The 24,723-nt window shown below is 45.2% G+C and overlaps 1 protein-coding gene across 1 annotated transcript in view; it reads left to right on the top strand.

The window, feature by feature from the left end:
* Positions 1–2,220: 2,220 nt before the first annotated feature.
* ARHGAP6 (Rho GTPase activating protein 6) overlaps positions 2,221–24,723 on the top strand; it is a 347,727-nt gene continuing 325,224 nt past the window's right edge. Inside the window, exon 1 of the mRNA XM_059817233.1 lies at positions 2,221–2,724. Coding sequence (XP_059673216.1) covers positions 2,221–2,724 — 504 coding nt within the window. The remainder of the gene's footprint in view (positions 2,725–24,723) is intronic.

Raw genomic sequence — 24,723 nt, 5'->3', positions numbered from 1 at the left:
TTATTAAAATAAGGAGGAAAAGCTCCTTTTCAGATGAAAAAATGGAGAGAAAAATCCCATTTGGAAACATTACATAAAACCAGAACAGCTCCCTTTGAAAGTGGATGGGCTAGCGTGCTGTTTCTCTTCATGAACCTTAAATAATGCCACAAAGGAAAGAACTGTCTACTCCCTCTATTGATGAAACTAGAAAATGCTGCCACAGAGCACTTACCTGCACAGGCTCCAGGACGCCTGGGAGGACAACACAACCTTATGCTAGGGTTTGAGGAGAAAATGCAGCATGAGGAGAAAATAACCCTCGTGTTGTGCTCAAGCGCTTTTTTTTTTTCAAAATAGTCAGTCTTTTTCTAAGGAATTTTAAGAGTTGTCTGCGATACTTTGGGGGCAACTGTGGAGCTGGTGGCTTCTCAGGTCAAAAGAAGGATGCTTAGGCCCCATGGAATCAGTAGTCTAAGGGTGATTTCATCTGAGACAGGGGAGATTCAAGAGTTGCACTGGAGCTCTTCGCTAGTCTGTCCTTAGGCGTCTTCCACTCCCTCCATAAATAAAAGTATAGGTCTAGAAGCAAAACAGGATTTGGGTTTGTGTGTTTTGCTTTTCATCTCGAAAAATGTAGTGGCTGTATTCCTCACTGACAACAGAGCGATAGATCTGAACTCACCCATGAAGCTAATGGTTAGCTGCAGCTTAATAAAGTTGAAACACTAAGTAAATGATGGAGTGGGGCCTCCAGAAAGAACCTGACAAGCATTGTCGTTGAACTGCTTCAAGTGAGGGGAGGACTCAAGAGTTCCCAGCTGGGAGAGGGGGGCAGGAGTCGGATCCTGTGGCTGAGGGACTGTTTCCTCCTCTCCAGGTGGGGAAGGAGCTGGCTGGCTGGCTGTGTGGTATTCTTTCTCTGTGTGTGTTCTGTTCCTGTATTTCTTTACAGTTTTGGCTTTCCTAAGTTTTTCCTTTTGCCTGATAAAGGTTTCCTTGCCTATGCTTGGAGAGAGAGCAGAGAAATCCTCTACAGAGGATCAAGCAAGTTTAGTTATTTGTCCTGAGGAGGCTTAGCTTCGTTGGTCCCACTCCTTTTTTCTGCTGCCGTGAGGTACCCAGCAGAACAGCTACAGGTCTTGGGTGACCCATGCTGCTTGTGGGACTCACGTCCACATGCCTCTACATGAGGTTGTCCTGCACAGGCTGTCAGACAGGAGTAGCGGAGCGTGCCCTCAAAGCAGGGGTTCGTTAAGTATGTAAAACCATCTTCTCAAACTGGTGCAGGATGGAAAGAGAGATTTGGGTCAGAACATAATTGCGGGTCGAGATCCGTTGAAGACCCGGTCCCGGCAGCCCTACAGACGTGTGCTGTAGACTGCGAGCACCCTGCCTATTGCTGTAAGTTTTCCCTGAAGGCACCACCTCTCCCCGACGCGGGCGCGGAGCATACGGGGGTCCCACAACCAGCAGCAGCCCAGCGCGCCCCCGCCGCTCACTAGCGGCCGCCGGCGGGACGGGGACACGGCGCTGGGCTTGGCAGGGTCAGGCTGGGGCTTTCCCTGGCTGCGCCTCCGGAACGACCGCTCCGAAAAACGACTGTCCCACGCTGCTCGATCCCTCCCCAAAGCGCAGCCGCACGGTGCCAGTGCGGCCGCAGACCCCCGTCGGGGCCGCCCGGGGCAGCGCCCGGGAGCCGCAGTCCTGGTGCACGCGCAGCCCGGCGGGGCTGCCGGCCGCCGCCCCCCGACGTGGCCGCCCCGCGGCGGCGCCGGGCTGCGGGCGACACCGGGATCGGCTCTCCCCGCCTCGGGGGAGGCAGGCGGGCCCTGCCACACGGGGACCCGACGGGGTGGGGGGGCTGCGAGCGGCTCCCGTGCGCATCGCGGCCGAGGGGGGAGTGACTTTGGCAGGCTGCGGCGAGCCGAGATAAAAGCTCCGCTGCTGCCTCCTTCCCTCCCCTTTTCTCTCGTAACTTTTTTTTTTCCCTTTCCCTCCCTCTCCCTCCCAGCAAAGTGACCGCGGCGGCGGCAGCCCCGGAGCAGCCCCAGCGCCGGACGCCGCCATGAGCCCCCCGGTGCCGCCGTCGGGCCGCGCCGACGGGGGCTGAGCCCAGGCACCGGGGGCGCCCCGGGAGCCGCGCCGCTGCGCGCCGCCGCGGCGGGGACCGGAGGCAGAGGCAGCGAGACCCCGGGACCCCCGGCCGCCCTCACCGCGCCCGGGGCAGCAGCCGCCGCGATGTCGGCGCAGAGCCTGCTGAGCAGCGTCTTCTCCTGCTCCTCCCCGGCCGCCGCCGCCCCCGCCGCCGCCAAGAGCCTCTCCAAGCGGAGGCTCCGCCAGACGCGCAGCCTCGACCCCGCCATCATCGGCGGCGGCCGGGAGGACGGCGAGGGCACGGGCCGGGCGCCGCGGGCGCGGGCCGCCGGCAGCCCCCCGGGGGAGCGCCGCGGGCCCCGGGGCGCCCCGCCGCCCCCCGGCGCCTCCTTCTCCACCCCCAGCACCCCGCTGGAGCGGTCGCCGCCGGGCAGCGCCCTCTTCGACGAGGAGAGCCCCCGCGGGAAGCGGAGCCCTGGCTGGGAGCTGCCCTTCCTGGCGCGCACCCCCTCGGCCTCGGCGCTGAGCGGCCCCGCCGGCCCCGCCAACAGCATCTTCTCCTCGCCTCGGCGCTGGCTGCAGCAGAGGAAGGGGCAGCCCTCGCCGCCCGAGCCTCGCCCCGCCGCCTACGTCGTGTGGAAATCCGAGGTAGGCCCGCCTGCCCCCCGGGGACGGGCACCCGCCGCGCCGCCCTCGCCCCCGGCGTGCGCCGCCGCCCTCTCGCCCGCCCCGGCGGGGCGGCCCCTCGGAGTCCCGCAGCTGCCGGTCGCCGGGACGGGGCGGCCCCGCGGGGGCGCCGCCTGCGCCCCCCTTCGGTGGTGGGTGCGCGGCGCGGCCCCGCGCGTGTCCGCGGGAGGGTCCGCCACGGCCCCGGGTGGTGGCTGCGGTGCCGTCGAGGCCGTCGTGGGAAACGGGCAGGGGTGTTAGCGCCGGGCGCGGGGATCCGCGGCGTTGGCGGGACGGACGGCGGCGTTTGGTGTTCCCTCGACAGGCTCCATATACTGTTGTGCCGGGCATGTAAAACCTTCCCCTCCCAGTTTCACACCTCGTAAACTGAAGTATGCGATGGCTTCTAACAAGATAGACAAATTATTTTTAATGTGCACACCCAGTGAGCTGTGATTTATTTGACAATGCACATGTGTCAAAACCACATGAGGAGCGATCGTATTCCAAGACAAATCCAACTTCGCAATACAAATATTTATTCGTTTAACTTGGATGTCGTCGATGTTGGACTGCAGATATCATACCATCTGGACAAATGTATTGAAAGAATGTGGCATTGTTTCTTGATAGCGATTGCTCGGTGAGTTGGTTTCGCACAGCCCTTCACAGCGGGAGGAGAAGAAATTTTTTGTTTGAAGTCATTCTCCATCCTGCTTGTGGTGTTCAGGTTTCCCGCTTTACTGCTTAGTAGTGCCTCCTGCAGCTTTTGGGCTGGGGTCAGAAGGCAGCCTTTTCGTTTTATTGCCATTTCCATCTACGATGTATTTATTATAAATAGCCAATACCAACTAGATCTACCACCAGAACAGCCCCATTGCTTCTGTGGGATGCAGAAGTCCTTGAAAAATCATTACCTTACACAGTGATCTGGGATCCGAAGCCACACTAGGCACCATCACTGCACAAGATTACCAAAAGTAGTTTTTAAGGGCAAAGGCTGCCTCTCACCCCAAACGAGCCCCCCTGTCCTCCTACTAGCTTGGGTATGAAAGCTGTCGACATCCGCCAGCTGGGATGGAGTGTCAGCACCGGGGTGCCCACTTCAGGCGTGGTGGTGGCTAGCACTGAAAGAGGCAGCGAAGATTTTTAGCAGTTTTCAAAAATGGATTATTATTAAGTCTTGCCATCAGAAGGTATTCTTAGCAGCATTTCATCTTGACGCTCGAATTTTAAGTTTGCTAAAAATTCATGTTTTCAAAGAAAGTTCGTGGGAGTTGCAGTGTCACTGACAAAAACCCTCCAGTGAGGCAGTGGATGCTCACACTAATTAAGGGTAAGTTGGCTGCTTATCCACTTACAATTTGATAAGGAACATCAAAAAGTATAAGATATGTAAGATTGCCTGTGCAGAGTTTCCTGACTGAGTCCAGGACTCCGAGCATGGTCTCTGATCTGCAGCTGTAAGCGCGTCTCCCTGTTTTCACTGAATCCAGGCGAAGGTGTCGGATGCTCGGGGCACGTAAGGGTTAGTTTACCTGGCATTTTTTGCAGGTCTGTATGTTGTCAAGCCACGTAGCACAGCACACCTTCAGACTGCAAATTCAAAAGCGCAATTATTTTTTCTACTTTGGTGTGTATCTAGCATTTTTAAATAGTCAAACCTTTTTTTGGGGTGTGTGTCATAGTGCTAATAACATGATTGCATTATAATGATGTAATTTATAGTTAAATTTGATTCAGTGCAGTTTCGTGTGATGTTACAGAGCTGTTCTCTGACAAGTTGTTGTTTACCTGGTATTTGAACCTCGGTATCTTTCATACATTTAAGAAATGGGTGTTTACCTGACAGAGTTCCGTCTTGTGTTTTGGAGGCATCTTTCATATTGGTGAGGCCTGATTTTTGGAGTAACTGAGACATATGTGTGAGTGCAGTCTTAAAAAAAAAATCACCTTTATGTGAGGAAAAAACCCCAACATGTGGTTCTGTCATAAGAGAACAATTTTGGGAATGTCTGAGCCCAGCGCTGTCAGGGCAAGTGAGTATCCACGTCTCTGTGCCGGGTCCCCGTGGCCGGGCTGGGCAGGTGGCTGGGCCACCCCTCTCCACGAGCCCTCAGTTGGGCACAAGTGTCATCACAGTCGTTGTCCCGGGAGTCACGGTGGTGGGGCTGCGATGTCGGAGCAGGGCGTGCTGCACCTGAAGCCGGGTTGCCGCGCTGGGTCAACGTTGTCACTGTGAATTCATGGCATTGTACATTGGTTGACATACAGCCTGACACCTACAGGTTTCAGAGTTTCTATTTTCAAGGTGTTATACAAATACTTAGTTACACTATCAGCAATGATGCGTATAAACGATTTTAACCTATATGTTAAATGAAACTGCACATACATAATTTGGATTGCCTTCTCCCTCTCATTGCAGGCATGCATCCTAATGTTCATTCAGTATGGTTTTATCATAAGCCAGCATTGTTCATAGAGGATTTAGTTGCTTGCTTCCTATTTAGTCTTTATTGGAAAAGGACTTGTTCAATTTTTAGGAAGTGAAGGACTCTGTTTCTGGGGCTCCACCCTAGCTGTGGCAAAGCAAGTGTACTTGAGGAGGTGAAAATACCACATTTTATTGGGTGAAAAGGAAATAACTATTTCTAATATAGTAACTTTAAAAGATCCCGTTATCCAAATTGTTGTATTCTCTATAGGAAATCTATCGTTCAGTTTTTTCCAACTTGAAAAATGAAGTACATCACGGCAATGATTTTACTCAGCTGTAAAAGACAAGTGAATAGAATACTGCAAGCCAAAAATGAGCATGGAAGGTTTTGGTCTGAGTATTTAAAAATTCCCATCCTATTAGCTGGGGAATAAAAAGAGATACTCATTACAAAACCTGCTTTCTTTACCTTCATTCCAACATCTTCAGCATAATTGCACTATTTGGAAAAGACTTCTCTAAATCCACTGTGAAAGCAACAGGGTTATGCACTAAAAATAATATTTTAGGAGATATATGTGGGAATTATTTTCTTCCCCCTACCTTAATCTCTAAAGCGGTAAAGAGAAGTAAAAACTCAACGGAGATTTTTTTCTTCAGAACCCCCCAAAATAATAACTTCTGAGCAGGATGTCCTTCACCAGTCCCAAGCTGGATCTGTGCGGTGGCGCCTAGCGGGACGTACGTGGTGACGACGGGGTTTGCAGCACGCCCTGCCGCGCGCTTGGGCAGCCCCGTGCCTCGGGGCTGCGGCGGTAGGAGCACCCGGCCGGGCTGTATTCAGATCTTAAAGCCTGCACCGAGCGCTGCCTTCCCAGCTGATCTGCGATTTCTGTGTATGAGGCCAAAATGTCCGTAGTAGCTTTGGTGCAGGGCCAGGAGAAGGATGGATTGTTCGGTTTACCTTTTTTATTCTTGTAGTTCTTTGACTTCAGCATTACTGGCCTAGGGAGGGAAAAGTTGCTGCTCAGTTCACGCGGCCACTCATAAATAATTTTTAATGCAACGCCAGACTGCACAGGGGATTTCCAGTTTCAGCAGCAGGTCACACCTGAAGGCTTTACACAAGGAAAGGTGTTAGGCCTATATTCTTGGATCCACGGATTTTTGGACGTGAGGCATCATGTGACAGAGGTATCTCTCACTCCTGGGTGATCTGGCGCTTCTTTATGACATGTAATTTTATTCACCAGAATATTTTACAATTGTAAAGATTATTTTTAGCTGAGCTTTACTTCGCTGACAAGCATTCTTTCCCCTTTCTGTTTTCTGTTCATGTATAAGCTGCCTAAATAAAAAAACCTGTTCCTGGGTCTGTGGCAATCAGTGAAAACACTTCCTGTGGTTTCAGCAGGGCAAAGCCAAGGGGGATTTTTAACAAGGGAAAAAAGCATTCATCCTCAATTCCCATCAGATCTCAGCTGTCCTTTCAAGCCATTTTCCTTAAAGAAAATTCATTTTCACTTACAAAATTAAGCCTGTTATGACTATTATGCTTTCATTAAGTGTTTCATAAGGTCAAGTGACTCTCTAAGTAAACTAAATATCATGGAAAAAGGTGGTAAAAAACCATAGAGATACATTAATGCCTTGATTCTGCCAACATTTAGTCATACATTTATGCTTAAGTATGTGAGTAGTCCCATGCAAGTTAAGGATGCTTACAGTGCCTGACTGGAATACGTCTGCCAGGTGAAAAGTCCAAAATAGCTCAAGATGAATAGATCTGTGTGAAGTCTCAAAGTGCATTGATTCTTTTCCTAATTTTTCTGTCCTAAAGACAGCAATGGAAAGCAACAGCACGTGTGTAACAAATATGGCAAATCATGTGAATGTATCTGAGTAATCTCTTTGTTATGATAAGCCAAATCTACACACTGAAACTTACACGGTGTGATTATTTTGCTATTGTACTCCGTGCATTACTGACTAATTAAACTTTAACATGTCCAGCTAATACGCTTTTTTTGGGGAGAGCTGTTTTTAAAGTAATGGTAGCGTAACATCTGCAGCCTTCCCGCTTGCGTGCCTGGCTGCTGGGAAGCAGGAGGCACCACTGTGAGTTTGCAACTTGCTCCTCAGCGCCGACGGGTTGCTGCGGGCGGTTGGCTCAGCCCTTCCTCACTTCTTCCTCCTCCTGGCACAGCCTGCGATCGACCCACCTGCTCGCCCGGGGAGGCTGTCTGTCGAGCACAACAGGGCGAGGGGTTTCCCATGATGCAGGAGGGAAAGTCACCCTGGTTCCTCACCAGATTTTGGGGGAGAAGCCAGGAGTCATCCTGGTGTCTCCTGAGCTGCCGGCCAGCCAAGCTGTGGCAAGCTGCGAGGATGTTGGAGATGCTCATCTGCAATATCAGAACAACATTAGTTCAGCTAAATTATTTTGTAACTTCTGTGTGAGTCATACGGAGTGATAATTTAGGGCATGGCTGTCAGATGTAGTGAACGCTTACACCACCAGTTTCAGCTAATACTTGCCTTGGGCGGTCAGCTTCCGTAAATTCACTTGCTTGATACTTTTAAGAGTTTAAATCCATTGGGAAGGCGATCTCAGATTCCCTCTTTCCGCTCCTCCTTGCTTGCCAAAGTTTCCCCCTGAACATCACTGGTTTTTGCAAATTAATTTTAACCTCATTTCCCAAGTTGCTGTGAGTGGCTACCTTACTTCTTTCTGCTTTTTTACAGCCAGTGCTTGCTTCAAAACTATGCTGGAAGGACATACATGAAAAATACTTTCCCAGATAAAGGGTAAAGCAAAATTCCTAAAAATTGGGCAGACCAAGAGGTCACATTCCCATATGGATATATATCTTTGGGTGCTTCAAGTGAGTATTTTTCTTTGAGGTTAGCGGGAGAAGTTGTTTTGGAGAGAGAAGGGACTGATGACATAATCAAGTTTGCAGGAGCAGAACCTGTTCATTGTAAATTTAGAGGCGGGAGAGCTTTTCTTTATTTTTCCTTCCCCTGTTCAACTCATGAGCAGTGATTGATGCCTATTCTGAAACTTTTAGGTTACCTACAGAAAAGAGAGAAAGAAGGCAGTTTTCTTCCATTTGTTAGGATGTATGAAGAAAACTTGAAATAGAAGTATATACATACTGCATCACTTTCAAAAGATCTAGGATGAGATACATAAATGAAGACATCCTTTCCCCAGTTTTCACTAGGCATTGCCCTTCAAGTGGTGTTGATGTGACAGCACATTTGTCAAATCAGGGGTAAAGCTGAACCTTTCGAGGTGTAAAAACAAAGCCGCTGCACTTGGAACTAGGAATAAGGCTCTCCCATTGAACGCTGCAATAGTTCACATCGTCTAAAGGTCAGTACTCCCCAATAAACTAATTTAACACTATACATGCAAATATTTTAATGGAATACCTCCTCAACATTTAGTCTTTTGTGACAATGTCATATTTATTGCTTTCCAGTTGCCATAGGCTTAGAGGGTTTATATTTGCTGAGCTCTTGGCCTCATGTTTTTGACTTCATTGCTTCTGCATTTGCCTGTGTTTTTTGTGTGGCTTGTTATGATGAGATGCTCTAGAATTGTTTCCCTATCAGATGCAAGATTTGTCCGTCTTTTGGAAGGAATCACAGGGAATGTATTAAATTGCCATCAGCACTAGCTGATCTTTTTGCCATAATGATCTCTGAAAAGTGATATATAGCTGAAGTTAAACGTGAGCTCACTGTTAAACTTGTCCTTAAGCACCTTGATACCTAACCCAGACACTTTTCTATATGGATGAAAGAGGGGTTTGAACATATTCCCATGTAGAGCCCTGATTAACTGTCCAGGATGCAAAATGGGAGTCTGGCATGTTTAAACGGCTTTTTGTCACCTTGTTTTTTTGGTCTTCCTCCAAACATTTGAAAAACTGGACACTCCCCCATCCCCAAAATTGCTAACTTCCATTTTTTCCCTTTGAGGGGGACTTTTTAATGAGATGTGTGAGAACTGTATTTTGGAAGGTTTTTGTTTTTAAAGTAAAAAACTTTGTCTGCTGATATTTACCACTGAACTGTTCAGCTTTATTTTCTTCCATAAGACACCCTAAAACACTAGACACACAGATTCGTTTCAGCCTCAGTCCATCCCATTCAATGCTGTAAGAGTTCTGTAATTGCAAAATTTGGTGGGCAGAAACGTTGTGGATCTTGTATGAAGAGGAATGCCATTAAAAGTAACTAAATATATTCAACATTTCTGAATTTGGCAAATGCACTCTTTGCATTCCCAACTAAATTACATCTGAAGACATTTGGTGAAAATATGCGAGTTGACAGCTAGGACAGACAGAATTCTCCCCGAGTGTGCATTGCTTAAGTAATGGGAAAGGAACTTGTGAAAATAATAGAAATGAGACTGAAAAGCAATTTTGAACAACCTCTAAAATATCAACAACCCAGACTGCTGTCTTGACTTCGTGATGGAGTTGTGGCACATTTAGCTTTGCAGACTCTCTTGTATAACAAGAACTGCAGCTGTCACAATTTGCAGGTGGAGAACTTTTCAGGAGTCTCTCTTCACTCTTCTGCAGTGTTGTGGCTGTATAAGCGTATAGGTATTAAGCACCTTTTTTTTTTTTTTTTCCTTCCAGATGTAAATATCAGAATGGAAACCAGCAGGGAGCTCTGAACACTTATGCTGGTATAGTAGTACCTAGATCGTATCCGTGTCAGAGTTGCAGAATTGAAATCTTAACATAAAAAGGTAATGAAAATTAAGGCTATAATGGCAATACTATCTTAGTCTCATTAAACACGATATAATGCTGCTCATATTTGATTTTCTGGCTATGTGGCATAGTATTTGAGAACATAAGGGTCACTGGAATTAAGCTGATGTTGTAAAACATAGCTTTTGTACATCCTAGGCTACACTGTTTTTTAATGGAATCAGGTGTCTGGATGGTGGGAGAAGAGGCCAAATACTCCATTCAACTTATGGAAACTGGAAGGGGGGCAATAAGGAGGTAAGGGCAAGATTCAGACTTCATTGGAATTTGACATTGTGACTCATTGTCCAGTTTTGCAAGGTACTGAGCTCTCAGACTTCAGTGTGACAGGGTACTCAAGCATGTGCTTTACTTTTGGCAGGTGAATACTGCTAGTCAAAACAGAGTATCGGGCAGGAAGCAAAGCCTTTAGTTATCATTCAGTCCTAGGAATTTTACTTACTTCACCTCTCTTTAAAACTTTTGCATCTATTGTTCTGTGCAGATTTTTAAGCTGTGTTTGTTCAAAATATTTTGTATTATTTTTTACCTGTTCTTATCCTGTAGCAATAATTCATATCAATGGAAATGCATCTGCAGGCTTTCAGGATGAGTTTCAGCTTTTCCTAGATGTGTACAGACTGGCTGTTTCAAGTTACACGTCTGTTCTGCTCTGGTTGTCAGCAAAGGAGTTATTAAATCCCTGGGAGAGTTAAGAGTGTTTTTGAAGGATTTGATGAGCTTCCAGTGCTTGACGCTCGCCACATTGTCATACTGGAACCAGATGCTGGGTACCACATGTTCGTGTTTTTGGAGCTAAGTAGGTTAGGTATTGTGTCTCTGGCCCATAAATACCAACACCAGTTTCCTACCCTAAAGCTCTTATCCCTGGATCATCATCCTCACAATCCTGGCTATGGGAACAGCTTGCATCAGCCTCCCAAGTTGTGAAACCAGCACTGTCTTTTCTGGATTTTCCTACTTGCTCTCTTCTGCATCCTCTCAAAGAAAGACCTTCTGATTTACAGTATTTCTCCATGAGGACACTTTGACAGTGTAAGGTCGACAAGAGATTTTTGAGCATTGCACTTAGTGAGGATGCACATGAGCACTCAGTCCCATACAGAAACTCTCCCTGTGGCTGCTGAGAACCTGCTAGGACTTTGTGTAGATCTTGCTTATCTCTTTTCTCCCCTATTCATTTGTAAGTTCCTGTTCTGTGCACTCAGACCTTTTCAGGTTGGGCTTGTCTTTTGTCCATTTCTAGTTGTCCTTGTTATGTGTATCTTCAGTTATCCTCCATGCAAAACATTAAAAAGGAAGATAATGTGTCCTTTTCTTGCTTTCATCATCTGAAGTTCATACTAAAAAAAAAGCTGCTTTACTGTTGCTGTAAATTGGATTATTAAATTATTTGGATTGGCCAAGTCAAATGTTAATGAGTCCTTTTGTTCTCATAAATGGACAAAATGGTTTTCAGCACAGTACAGAGTATGATACGGACTTTGCTAACAAATGAAATATTCATTTTTTTATAGTTTGATTAAGATTACTTTTGCACTGCTTCAGAGTCCTGCTTCTCCAAAGGATTTGATTTTCAGTGATGGGACTGTACCTCCACTGAACATCTATAACTTGTTTTGTAAGAGGAAGACTAATAGACTTTTTCCATTGCTATTTTCAGGTTTTATTTGCTTTATCCCTTTGTTTTCTGCCACTGTTGTAATATGGCAAGATACTTCTGGAGCACTGTCTTTTTCTTTTTTCTCCAAAGGGTAATTTCAGTTGACTTGCACCCTACTGAGAGTAATGTGGTGAGAAACCAGTTGGCATTGCTCTGTTCAGTTTTCATTTGCCTCTCTCTCTGAAAGTCTAAAAATATTCCTCCTACAGGAAATGTTTTTCATTCTGTTATGTCTTTTGCTTCCTGTAGGAGGTATTTCTTTAAATTTATTGAATAAACCTTTCTGAATTGTATTCCCATAAATGTTTAGGCACAATAGAGTCTTTAGGCAAACTGTCCCAGAGATCTCACCATCTTCTGTTTTTAGAAGATACGCAATTGCTTCTTTATACAGTGCCGTCAAGCTCTGGGACAAGCTGACGCTTACGTGAAATGGGAGAATTTGAAGCTAAAGAATGCGGATTAACACATCTGCTAGAACTTCTCAAATTTTGTTGTTTTGATTGTATGTATCATATTAATCCTTCTTGAACCATAAAGAAATCCCTCTTCTCTTTTCCCTGCCCTCAATTTCAAAAGGATTCTGGGCAGTATTTTCATCTCAATCTCATTACCGCAATTTCTTTTGTAAGTGTATGTGTATATAGGAAGGCTAAATCCTCGTAACATCCTGGTTGGAAGTCAACTATGTTTAGCTGTTAATTTAATGTGGATGACATGTCAGGCTGTTATTTGAAAGGGGCGGTGGGGAAAGAGAGACTGGGATAGATTACATTTTCATGCTCCAAAATAAGACCCTATCTATCTACTCTATCCTAAATTAGAACAATATGGTTGAGTTTTCTTGTGGCTATTTCATAACATTCCTGCTGACAAAATATGGTGTGCCTTTTGCTCATTGCTTCACTACTGTTTCTCAAGCATGTGTTCGTGTTTCTGCATCTAGCGACAGCTCTTGTAGCAGCACACCATGGGGACACGTCTCATATGTCTTTAGAAGCGGACAGTTGTATTTGCAAACTATATTCTAAGTGGACTGCACTAGATACTGGGTGCCAAACCATAGACAGCTGGGAGAATTAGGCAGCCAAATTACTTAGATAAGCACAATTAGAAGTTTTACTTTTTTTCAGGGATAATGCACCTTAATTCTGTATTCACTAAAGGCATATGATGTAATTTGCAGTCAGCCTGTGTGGAGAGTTTTAAAGCAACTTTTTAGTAGAATGTTTAGTAAGATTTATATTGGTACATTTGCATATTTGACAAATGCCTGGTACACTGGCCAAAATGCTTTTTGCTCTTTTTCTCTGCTTGAGGTCTGAGCAAATACCATCTCCATGCTCCGTGAAGGCTCAGATAAAGACATTGCTGTTTCATAAACCTCTCCTCAACGGAGGCAGAGCGGGTGTAACAGATGGGCATACTTTTCTTTCTTGAACTATCTAACAGAGCTTCCTGCCTTTTTTTTTTGCCCAAATGCAGCTAAATCACACCATCTCACATGGATCAGAGGAAAACCGGTTAGATATGTTAGTGAGTGGTGGAAGGTATGTAATGTGGAGTATGCCTGCATACTGTGTTGTATGACCAAGTAGGTAACTGGCAGGCCAAGAGAAGTGACGTGGCCCGTGTGAGTCCACGTGTGTGCAAGGGAGATGCTGGCATAACTGGAGCAAGTGGAGTGGAGAGCCATCAAGACAGTTAGGGGATGAGAGTGCTTAATGCAGAAGGAAAAGCTGATTCGTTTCAGCCTGGAGAAGAATAAGGGGGAATGTAATTCCACTTTTACTACCTAGATGGGGGCTAAGGAGAAGATGGAGCTGGGTCTTCTCAGAGTTGCACAATGACAGTCACAAGTTGCAGCAAGAGGAATTTTGACTAGATCTAAGGAAAAAACCCTTTCACAGCAGGAGTGGTTAAGTATTGAAATGAGCTGCCCAAAGAGACTCTGGAATCTCTGTCCTTAGAAATTTCCAACCCTTGACAGGGCAAGGCCCCGAAGAACCTGATTGAGCTTTGAGGCTGGCCCTGCTTTGAGTAGGAGATTGAATCAGATGACCTCCAGAGGTCCCTTCTGACCTAATTTTTTCTGTGATTCTGTGAGTATCGTTTCTTTCCGCAGTAGAATGAAACCTCTGCTTGCTTCCCTTGTACTACAACATACATTCGACTGAACAAAGTTGATGGGTTACTGCAGAAAGTGTGATGTTCTCCAGTGTCAACATTTGAAGCAGGCTTATAAGAAGAGCGATTTCTTTCATTGCATCGTTCTCCAAAGTTGTTGCTGCGATAATACTCTGTGAGGCATACCCTCGCATTACACTGCAGCTACACTGCTGGTGTCTCACAAATGCAAAGAAAGCCAGAGTGGTTTTTTTTAAAGATGTCAGTAAAATGGCAAAAAAGCCCCAGCCAAACCCTTCTCAAATGCAAGTGTTTTGCAGAGACAGCTTGACAGTGCTCTAGCAGAAATTCAGCAGGGGTTTGGCATGATCTTGACTGGCAGGGAAGTTTCAGTAACTACTTTCCAGGTAGGTTTCCTGCCAGCTCATTTAACCAAGCCTGCCTGTATATTCCAGCATTAGGGAGCACAGGGCTTACAAGGTATCTACCTTCATGACGACGTGCTATGGGGACAGACCTGCTCTGAAGTCGAGCTCTGTCTGCTTTTGTGGGTTATTTCACTTTAGGTTTAAAAATACTGAACATTTGGCAAAACACCAGTATCTTTTCCTCACCCATTTCAGGGTAGTTCAATGTGCTCATGACAGGCCATATGATTTGCTGCCTAAAACACTTCAATTAAATGCCTGTAGTAAAATGATGGTACAGAAGCATTCCTGTCGATTTCGCTTTTCTCACTTTCATTTTTGTCATCTTCCTGAGTGTATGATAAAAGTAGAAATAATCTGTGAGAGAAACGGAAGAAGAAGGAAAAACAATGAAGAGGTATGCGAGAAAGAAAGGAAATCTCCTGCCGAGCTTTGAGCTGGGAGTTGCATCAGATACCCAGAAAAATAGGTGTGGCAGTAGGACAGTTCAGGCTTTGCCTATATTGTCTTATACAGCAACAGTTTAACCTGATACTGACCTTACAACTTATGAGCTTAAGGGTATGGTTATGTAACTGGGATCAGTCAAAGCTAAACTAAACTGGAATAGGCAGATGGGGCCACACAGCCTGGAAAAAGCTGGTACCAAATTGGCTTGCTGAACTAAATGCTTCCATGCTACTATTTAAAAGGAACACAGGGCATAATTTGCTGCTGTTTACAGTGCAGTGGTGCGCTTTTTTGAGCTTCTGGAGTATGTTGGTCAACATCTGATCTCCTGTGTCTCTTCTCCTCGCTCTTGAGAAACGATTTTGGCAAGTCTGCATTTAGCTGGCAGAGGTTTTGTCAAGCAGCATCGAGTTTGAAGTTGGGCTGCCAGAAGGATCTTGCCCACAGTAAAATTAAGCCTTGATGGCTTGAGGTCATAACCTTTTGCAGTCTTGATAAGTACTTTTTTCCTTGAATGGACAAGAAAGTAAAAGAGAAGAAAGGTGACTGTGGATTACAGCTGTGTGGTTCAAATAAAAGGAGAAAAGGAAGGGGAGAAGACCGAAACAGCGTTAAGTAAAACATCATTAGGGCTGGAAAACAGGATTGCCACTGAAGTGCCACCACCGCTGGGAAGAGGAGAGCTTTGACCCCTGCTTGGATGTCCCTGCCCCGTCCTGGGTGTCCCCGCCCCGTGCTGTCCTGGGGCTGCTCTGTGCTTCGGACCGTGCCGGCTGCACCACCTGGCCCTCAGAGAAGCTCCCAGCTCTGGGGCAGTTTGGTAAGATAAAAGGTCGGTGTTGGACCAGCGGTGCGTGGTCCTTACTGGCTGCTGCGGTGTGTTGCACTCCCTGAATAGTTCTTACCATCGTCTCTAGTGATGAGATTTTCTGAAGCCCCTGACTCGCTTTTGAAGATGAACCTTGAGCTCCTAGATCGTTTAGATAGTTTTTGAAATCTTATTGTAGAGCTTTTATATCCATACTTTTTGTTACAGTAATTAGAACCTCCTTCCTTTCTTCTTCTTCCCAGAGGAAGTTGCCTGTAATGATGAGGTCTTCCACACAACTGAATACCATTTTTCAGCAGTAAAGGGGTCTTATGTTTTGTCCATATGTCTTCTTGAGCTGTTTCTCATTTCAGTAGCGCTTTCAAGTTGTTTCTGTAAATATTGTTCATGTTTTGTTTGTGCTTGCTTTACGGTGATTACTGTGTGCTTTAGCACAACTTGCTATATTATATTTGCCTTCTACTATCATTTGTTATTTTCAGCTTGTGACAGCGTATCTGCTTGTTTTTTAGAAACGTCTTGAGGCTGTATCAGTGCATTATTAAATTCCAAGTGTAGGCACTTCATTTCTTCAATCCAGTAGCATTCAGCTTATATACGCTGATGGTAAATGCAAATTGTGATTGCTGTAGAGTGTGGGATCTGGCATAAGTGCCAGAATTAAAAAGAGAAGGTCTGCTGTTCTTTGGCAACTCCCTCTGTCCCTGTGATAGCTGGCTTGGAGGGGACACTCGGGGAGCTATGCTGCAGGGCTGTACTTTTCAAACAGAGCTTCCTCTCTGGGAGTCTTTTGAAAACAAAGCTCCATGATATTTAGATACTGGGTTTGAGGGCTTGGTTGTTTGGGAATCTCTCTGACAAACTGGCTGGAAGCTGGGTATTGTCTTGCTTTCCGTGGAGGAGATCCTTCCTGTATCCCCAAGGCTGCCGAAGGCTGCAGCCCCAGCAGAGCCAGCGAGGTGCCGCTGCAGGAGGAGTGGGTAGCGATAAAGGGGTTGATACTGCATGGTCCATGTTGCCCAGGCTCCACAAACACCAGCTTTTACATCACGTCTTCTGAATCCGGATGACTGGTGTAGGGAACAGAGTGGGCACTCATTGCTTGGCAGGTTGGAGAGCTGTTGCACCCTGGAAACAGAGACATGGGAACAGCGAAGTAGTATGGCCATACTACAGTTGTGGTGGCTACACAGTCTGTTATGGTCTCAGCTGGCAGGACACCTTTCCTAAGTGCTTTGAGCTCATGGGGTCCCTTCTTCTGGACGAAGTCCAAGCTACTTGGACTTAGCATTCAGCGTGAGATTCAGCCATATACCTTTTCTGGTGCTGAAGATAGCAGGCTTAAGATGTGTCACTTGAATTACAGTTGAAAAGAATGAGATTCCTGCAGTGAATTATTTATTTCTGGCTTCCTTCCAGTTTTTTGAAATACACTCTTTTGGTTGAGATAAAGGCATTTAATAACCATATTGCTGTGCTAGAGGGTGACTGGCCCCTTTAATTAAAGTAGGACTAAAGCATTTGTAGGAGAGCAAGAGCTCTTCTTGTGCTGGAGCTAACTCAGACGGATGGAGTGGAAGCCAAGGGGAAAGGAGAAATATGGCTGGCAACATCTGGGGCAAATTAAAGCGAAGCTGGAAGGGAACAATTAGTTGGGATGTTCCCAAGGAGAGTGTGGAAGGTTCCTGTGGAAGACAGATAGCAGAAGGGCTTGTTTGCTGACCCCTCTTGAAAGAAAATCCAAGGCTAGGGGAGGCTGAAAGCAGAAAAGCAAAGGGGAGTTTCCTTGGCATGTTCCTTGGAGCCAGCGATAAAGGGCCAGAGGGAGTGAGAGAAGGGGTCTCTTTCCAGGCTTGAGGTTCTGGGGATGGCTGTGCAGCAGAAGCAGCTGCTGCCCTGTGGAGGGCACAGAACAAGCAGCATGCAGGGAGTGTAATGGGACCTCCTGTCAAGTCCAAAGGTTATGTTTTTGGTTATTTTGGTTATTTTATAAGCCAGCCTTTGCAAGCAGGGAGACTGAGAAGCCCTGCTGGGGAGGGCAGGAAAGATTCAGGGAAGAAAGACTGTGATGGCTGAACAGAGATCTGGTGACCACTGAGCATAGATGGAGATGAAACTGGGGTAGCCGTTGTGTTGATGCGCTCGAAGTATCATATATATTTTGGGAGAAGTGGTTGAGTTGCTGGGGCTTGTCTTATTAGCAAAGATTGTTTTGTGCAGTGAAGTGCTCTGATTTGCTTTGCAAGCCTTAATGAAACCTGGAATTGAACCCCTGAGGAGAGAAATTGTGAATTGCATCTCTGCTTTACCACACCTTCTATGAGGGGTAGTTGCCCAGGAGAGCCGGACTGCAAGTAGTTTGTGGGAGGAAGGGGAAGAGTTTAGGAGCACAATAAGGGAAAAGGAAAGCACGGGTGTTTTGGGATGATTGGTGTTATGAACTGCAGGGGAATTATTTAATTTTTGTGACAAGATGTTTTGCCTGTAAAAAAAAAAAAAGTATAATAAATATATTGGTTCTTTCTTTCTAAACTTGCAAGTAATGTTTGATATGTTATTTTTTGCATGGAAAATGTTTTTTGTTTCTGCATCTTTCTCTTCCATGAAGCATTATCACATGCAAAAATGTTAGTTTAACCATTTCATAACAATTTAAATACATCTGGAGTCCAAGTTAGTAAAAATCTGTATGTTACTTACACAAAACTTCATTGTACAATGCCCAGGAAAAGATAAATAATGTAAAATGTACCATTTCTTAGTAATGTATATCTGTCAGTAGTAAGTCAAGGTTTTGTCTTCGTTCTGTCAGGAAACATCTCCCAGCTATAAGATGTGGTTTCCTGGAGATGAGACAGTGCAAAGCAGGGTGGGTGAAGTTTGTAGTGGGTAGAGCTGAGGCTCCGCAGACATGTGTTTGAATGCTCAGCGTTGTGGAATATTGCTTTGCACTCCAGCACGGCAACTGCATGGTTGCATATGCCACCATGCCAGGGACTGTCGTGCTCGACTCAGATGGCATTAGGTGTCCCTACCAAACTCCCCCAGATGCCTTTTACTGAGGAGCTTCCAGAACAAGGAGGCATGTGAGCGGTTGTGAGATCAAATAGTTGGAGGTCAAATGCCTCCGGAGAGAGCTGGAGGGCTTCTGCCTTTACTTCAGAGTGAGGAATTGGTGATTTATGCTCAACTGGCGCAACATCAATGTGTAGAAAAGGATCTAACATACTGAATTTGGAAGAAATGAGCAATTTATTTTTTTTTTCCATGCTTTGTATTAGGATAACTCTGGAAATACTCTGTTTCTGGTTTTGCTTTTGTTCTTCCCAGCTTTTTAGGAAATATTTGAATGAAAGGAGTTGAGGCAGTGTTCAAGATCATTGAGGGAGAAAATAATTTACCCAGCTTGGAAACGGATCAGCTGCAGATTTTACTGCAGGGACTAAGAAAGCTTTTGCCCTTGCCTTCTTCCTCCCTTTGCCCTATGGATTGGGGCTACACCCACTCCGTTAGAATATGTTTTATTTACAGTATTCATAGCTTAGATGCTTCTTAGAGTATCTTTTGACTTCCTTCCGAAGAGTGGAACAGAAGTAGTGGTCAGGCGATCACTCGGTCCTTAGGAGCTGCCTGGGGGTGGCTTACTGAAGCACCGGGAAGGGACAAGGCTCAAAAAAATAGAGCTGCAGATGAGCCTGTGGATTTGATGGCTAATCCATGCAGGAGCATGGGAAGTGTCTACCGTGAGGGCTAGGTCTCTGTGCCACATGGCCCTACTGAGTAGGGCAGTGGGGTGGGGTGGGATTTGGCAAGTGCTGCTGGGTGTTTCCCTGGGGGACGAGGATGCAGCATTAGTTATTTCTGGAAACTACACAGCCTACAGAAATTATATTTAGCTGTTAGATAACTGGTTTAAACTGGGATTATGCCCAAATTAGGCGTGAGATAGTAAAGCTGAGTGATAAGAGTATCTACTCTTATCACTACAGTACCTGACTGTAGGGGGTTGAGGGACAGAAATGGGCATCCGACAGTGTGAAAATCCACAGAGAATCCAGAGGATTCGTGTGGGCATCCCTGCACCGCTGGTGGCCTTGTGTTGCAGAGGTGATTTTTACATTACCATAGTGTCTTGGTACCCTATTTGTGGGTTAGGCCATCACTGTACAAGATATTGTATAAACACAAGAAACCTTTTTTTTTCCTCCCAGAAATTTGCTTCTGTATATACAGAAGAAACAACAGATAGACACACTTGCACCAGGAATTGTACAGAGACTGTTTTGTGATATTTAGTGGCCTCAGCAAACAAATGTTTTGCCCTTGCTAAGTTTTAGAAATTCTTAAGCCATGGGAATAATAGGTTAGTAATACAGATATTTAGGGGTAATTTCTTTAATAGTAAGAGGAGAAGGAGTGTTACCCAGTGCACAAAACTGGGTAACGGAAACCTGACATGGTGGAACGAACATAGGCAGTAGCTAAGGATAATGGCGAGGATGGGACTAGTTGCAGGGGGGGTATGTTTAATGTTTGATGTAGTAACAGGCTGAGTTGCAATGGAAGGCTACATAGAAAAAGTCGACATCATCAAAGCCAAATAGTCTTTGCAGAGCATTCTGGATGAATATAAGTAGAGCAGCATTGCGTTGGACAGGCGCGGAAAGAGAATGCCGCAGCTATTGAGAAGATAGAAGTCTGCGTAGGATTTCTAGCTGGGTTTTGTATTGAAAAGGCTGTGCATTGACAATTTGTGTATAAATATAACTTCTTTTAGCTCCTGGCTGGAGGTAGGTGATAGGAGGAATACTGCATATGCTGACCTTTGTTATCTTTCTGCCTCCCTTTCCACAGGCATCAGATTCTCCCCATGTCCTGGAGAGTGTGTCTAGATGCGCAGTGGAGCATGGTGTAAAGATCTCTGGTCTAAGCTGGGAAGCCGATGTGATGCAGGGCTGCTGCACTGGGTCTGCTTGGGTCCCAAAGTAGTGCAGCCATGGTCCAGCAGTGACTAAGCTAAGAAATCTAATAAAACTTAATAATCTCTTGAGGAGAGGGTGCCAGGTACTGGGAAACCATAGTAATAATAAATGAAATGTGAATGAATTTAAGTATCAGTCTACTTTTATCTCTACGATAGCTAAGTGTGTTTCATTAGCACATGCTGTACCTGACTGGGGTATTGGATCATGCTTGTACTGTAAAAGGAGTTTGACACCCTTTGTGAATGAGATTACCTGGAGGTGAAGCAGAAACCCAAGTTCAGCTATTGCCCCTGTAGTGATACCTCACCACTCTGCTTCTCTCCTGTCCCAGCAGGAACCTGGCTGGCTCTGACAGCCCCTTGCCTGCGGCAGTGTTACTCCCCTTCCCAAGAGGTGTCTTATGATCTTCTTTCTTGATCCCCGTGAACAGTGGTGGTGTTACCCCATCGGTCTGCCGAGCATGTGGGGATGGTGTGCCTTATGAAGCAGTTACCGGACTGCCGTGGTGGCTGTGAAGGTGCCACCCCCTGTGGTGGGTTACTGAATCCTGGTGGCTGGACAAGAGGGTGATGCTGCCCTTTCAGCTGGCAAAGGCAGAGGCATTGTCGTCGGAAAGGGAGGAGGTAATGTGTATGGTTTTAAGTACACAAATTTAAACTCCAGGCAGAAATGCCTTTTTTTCTTTTAAAAGCAGCAAAAGGACAGTCTGGATGAACAATACTGATAAGTAATTCCTTTTGTTTGAAAGTTACTTAGCTTATTCCAAGAACCTTTTGCAATGTTTTTGTTGCACAGTAAATGTCTTAATGGAAAGCTGGCATATTGCTGTGAATTATTAACACTTACTTAACAGGTGTTTACATATGTTTGCCTTGAAACTTAGCTCTTTAATACTATCTGAATACACTGTGTTTTTGAGCCAGTGTGTTAATAAAGGTGCAGATGAGGTAGGAGAAGGTGGCTGCTGGCTGTTTATACATAACAGCTGTGCTGAGCCTCCTCCAGTGTTGTTAACCATGCACATCTGAGTTTCTTACCTGCTTGTTATGACCACTTAACTTCTTCTGAACTGTTACTCTGTCAGCAGCAGTAATTGTAAGCCTTTTCTCTAAATACCTTCTTTATTCTTTCTGAGAAGGGCAAACCAACCTTCAACCATACGCAGTAACCCTGGAGGCTCTTACTTGCCTGGAGCCCCGTTCCTGCTCATACCCAGTAGTGGACCACAGCAGCTTGTGGGGCACAGACCAGGGCACAGCTTTTGTCTTCTTCAGCACCTCAGCCCCCTGACAAGGAGAGGTGCCCCCGGAAGCATGACACTGTCTTTCATTTGGATGGGTGTCTTCATGTTCTCCGTTCAATACCCTTCTGGAGACAGACTGTCAAGCTTCCACTTTCTACAGTGGTTAATAACATCTCGCAAGGAAGTTGCTGGATATTATAGCCAAAGTTGCATGGTACAGTTCCTGGTCCTGATCCTGCTGCCCTCCAGAACTGTACCATCCTCCCCAAACCAGGGATTATTTCTGTGAGAACTTGCTTTAATGGGAGACAAACTTACCTGAGTAAAAATTGGTTTTGCAGTGGCCACTTTTTAGTACTGGGGGAAAAAAGAGAGAAAAAAGTGCAGTAAAACCACCAGAAGCTGAAGACCCATTCTCCATTTAAGAGGCCACATATCTTACTTGGAAATGCAAGTTCAGGAACGTGACTTTAATTATTGGTGACCTTGTCACCTGAGAAGATGAATTAATTTGTATCTTTTGCCCTGCGAGGTGGGTATTTTTGTGTCTTGATTAGATCTTTGTATGAGAAGTTGAGAGTGGAACAGGCAACTTCTAAGCCAGGTTTCAGCCTTGGTAGGGCCCAGGTGGCTTTCACAGAAGTCCTTGCCCTGGTAGTTAGCCATTACCAAGAGGGATCTAATGATTTACCTTTACCTGAACAAACATCTAAAAGGACAGCGCAAAGGACCAAGCAGCATATGCAGTGAAGCCTGCCTTGACAGCTCTAAATTTGCTGTGTTGGAGGTAAATACACAGAAATCTTCCCTGTGCAGCAGTTGCAGCTCATGGGGACAGTTCTGCACACCCAGGCTTAGCCACCATGGGGTTGCTCTGTGGTATTGGTGGCACTGGCAAGACAGCTGAAGATGCCTGGCTGTCCTAGGGTACGTGACCCCTGCCCTGCGGGATGCCCTGTGACCCACGGGCTCTCTAAAGTGCCCACATGTACTGCGTGCACTGTTCAAAAGCTGGCTTGAAAGTCCCTTCATCGGAGGCAGGTGTGAGTTAAGGTACCCAGTGGGCTGCTCCTCCACCTTTTTCCCCTACCCACCTGAGTTGTAAAGGTGTGCCTTGCATGGTGTCAAAATCACCTCCTGGGAGAGCGTGGTTGAGCTGTGCTTCTAAAATATCTTGTTTCACTGTGAGAGTAGAAGCGATGGAGTTCTGGACATCCAGGAAAATGGTAGGTTTGAAATTAGGAAAACAGGAATATGCTCTAAGCATTAAGACATGTGAAAACACTTCTCACTCTCCTTCTCTTAAATACATGCGATCCCATATATACAACAAGAAAAATTATACTCTTCAGTGAATATTTAACATATAAGATTTTAAATCTTTCCCTTATCATAAATGGCATTTATCAAGGTGAATCTTAGGATTAACTAAAACATGTATTTCATCTTTATTGATGAGTTTCTTTAAACTTTGGAAAAATCTCTTTAAACTACTTGAAAAAATAAGTATTTCAATTTTAAAGGAATACAAGCATCATCTCTCCTTAAAAGCATGTATAGCAGCTTTCTGTTGATTTCTGATCCTGGGCTCCAAGTCTGCTCATAGACATAGTGGGAGAATTAATTCATATTTATGGTGCCTTTATCTTGCTAGAATGTGCTAGACTTCAAAGTGCTGTGCTTTGATTGTTTTGCAGAAATGCAAGGCACTAGTCTGTAAGAGAAATATTTCTAGCCAGAGAATCAGAGACTTTTGTAGCCAGTTCTGCTATTTAATTTTTTTAAAAAACTAGAGATTGGTATGGCTAACGAACACAAAGCTTTATCAAGCAGCATGCTGATTTTAATTGGCATGGTTTCTGTATCAGTGGTGGTGGTCTTATTTAAAATACATCTTAACATCTTATGGAATCAATTAAATATTGCTTTGCAAATGGCATGGTGTTTCAACAGATGTGTAAACAACATGATCTTCCTATCAGGAAAAGGTCAGAAATAAGTCAGCTTTAAAATTAGGGTTGGTCATATAATGCTCACGAAGGAAATACGGTCTTTTATACTGAAATAATAGAGGGTATCCTGGTGCCTATTTTGGGACTGAAGCAGTATAATTTTTTGTCAGGGAACCACAACACATGGTCCATTTTTAATACATGTGTTTATTTTAATAAAATGAAAACTAATATTCAATCAAAAAAGCTCATAGTGCGATGCTGTCAGTCAGGACTCTGTTGCGGTCTCCGCTTGACGGTATTTATTTCTGTCTGTGATTGGGGTTTGTTTTTTCAGTTAATTTGCCTTCCCGTAGTAGGGAGGACTGTATTTATTAGATCTTACCATGCCTAATCTAACATGAACACCTGCTGGGAAGCTGTAATACAATGTCAACTGCGCCGGTGAGATAAGGACCCGATTTGTTTTTACTTGACACTGTTTCGTATTTACCGTCTTTCTTTAAAAAACATTTTGGAAATTTTGGTTTGGTGTGAATATTTGTTTAAGCTGTCCCATCAGTCACCACTATATTTTACTTCCATAGGCAACGCCGTGTCTGACTCCAGTACGTCCCTGCATGAGTCTCTTGATAATCTTTTGTGTGAGATGCGATCTGCCTCCTTCCAGACTTCCTACATCCACAGGCTTATTTAATTTCGAGACTTCTTTCACTTCATTGTTCTTCTTTGCTCTTTAGATGACTCAGTACTTCGTGGTTTAGACAGATCTTCATAGAGAGACTTGTTCATATTGCGAGAGGAGTAAGCAGCGTTCCCTTAGAAAGTGTGTTGCTCCTGTGACTTGATCTAATATACTGAATGGGAAAGAAATGCAGAATGTGTATGATTATTGACTTATCTGTTATGCTGTTTGTAACCAGTGAATTAACACATGAATACATTTATAAGATATTTTTAGTCATTTTTGTATGGTGTATGGCATTTCTTTGCTTAGATGCCTTACCACACCTTGGAAGCAGAGAGCTGGCATGTCATTTGTGTTAGAAGTAGCATTCAACAGGA

This window comes from Gavia stellata, chromosome 1 (genome assembly GCF_030936135.1).
Source record: "Gavia stellata isolate bGavSte3 chromosome 1, bGavSte3.hap2, whole genome shotgun sequence".
Taxonomy (NCBI): domain Eukaryota; kingdom Metazoa; phylum Chordata; class Aves; order Gaviiformes; family Gaviidae; genus Gavia; species Gavia stellata.
The sequence above is the reverse complement of the archived record's forward strand: the minus strand, read 5'-3'. Positions and strand labels throughout refer to the sequence as shown.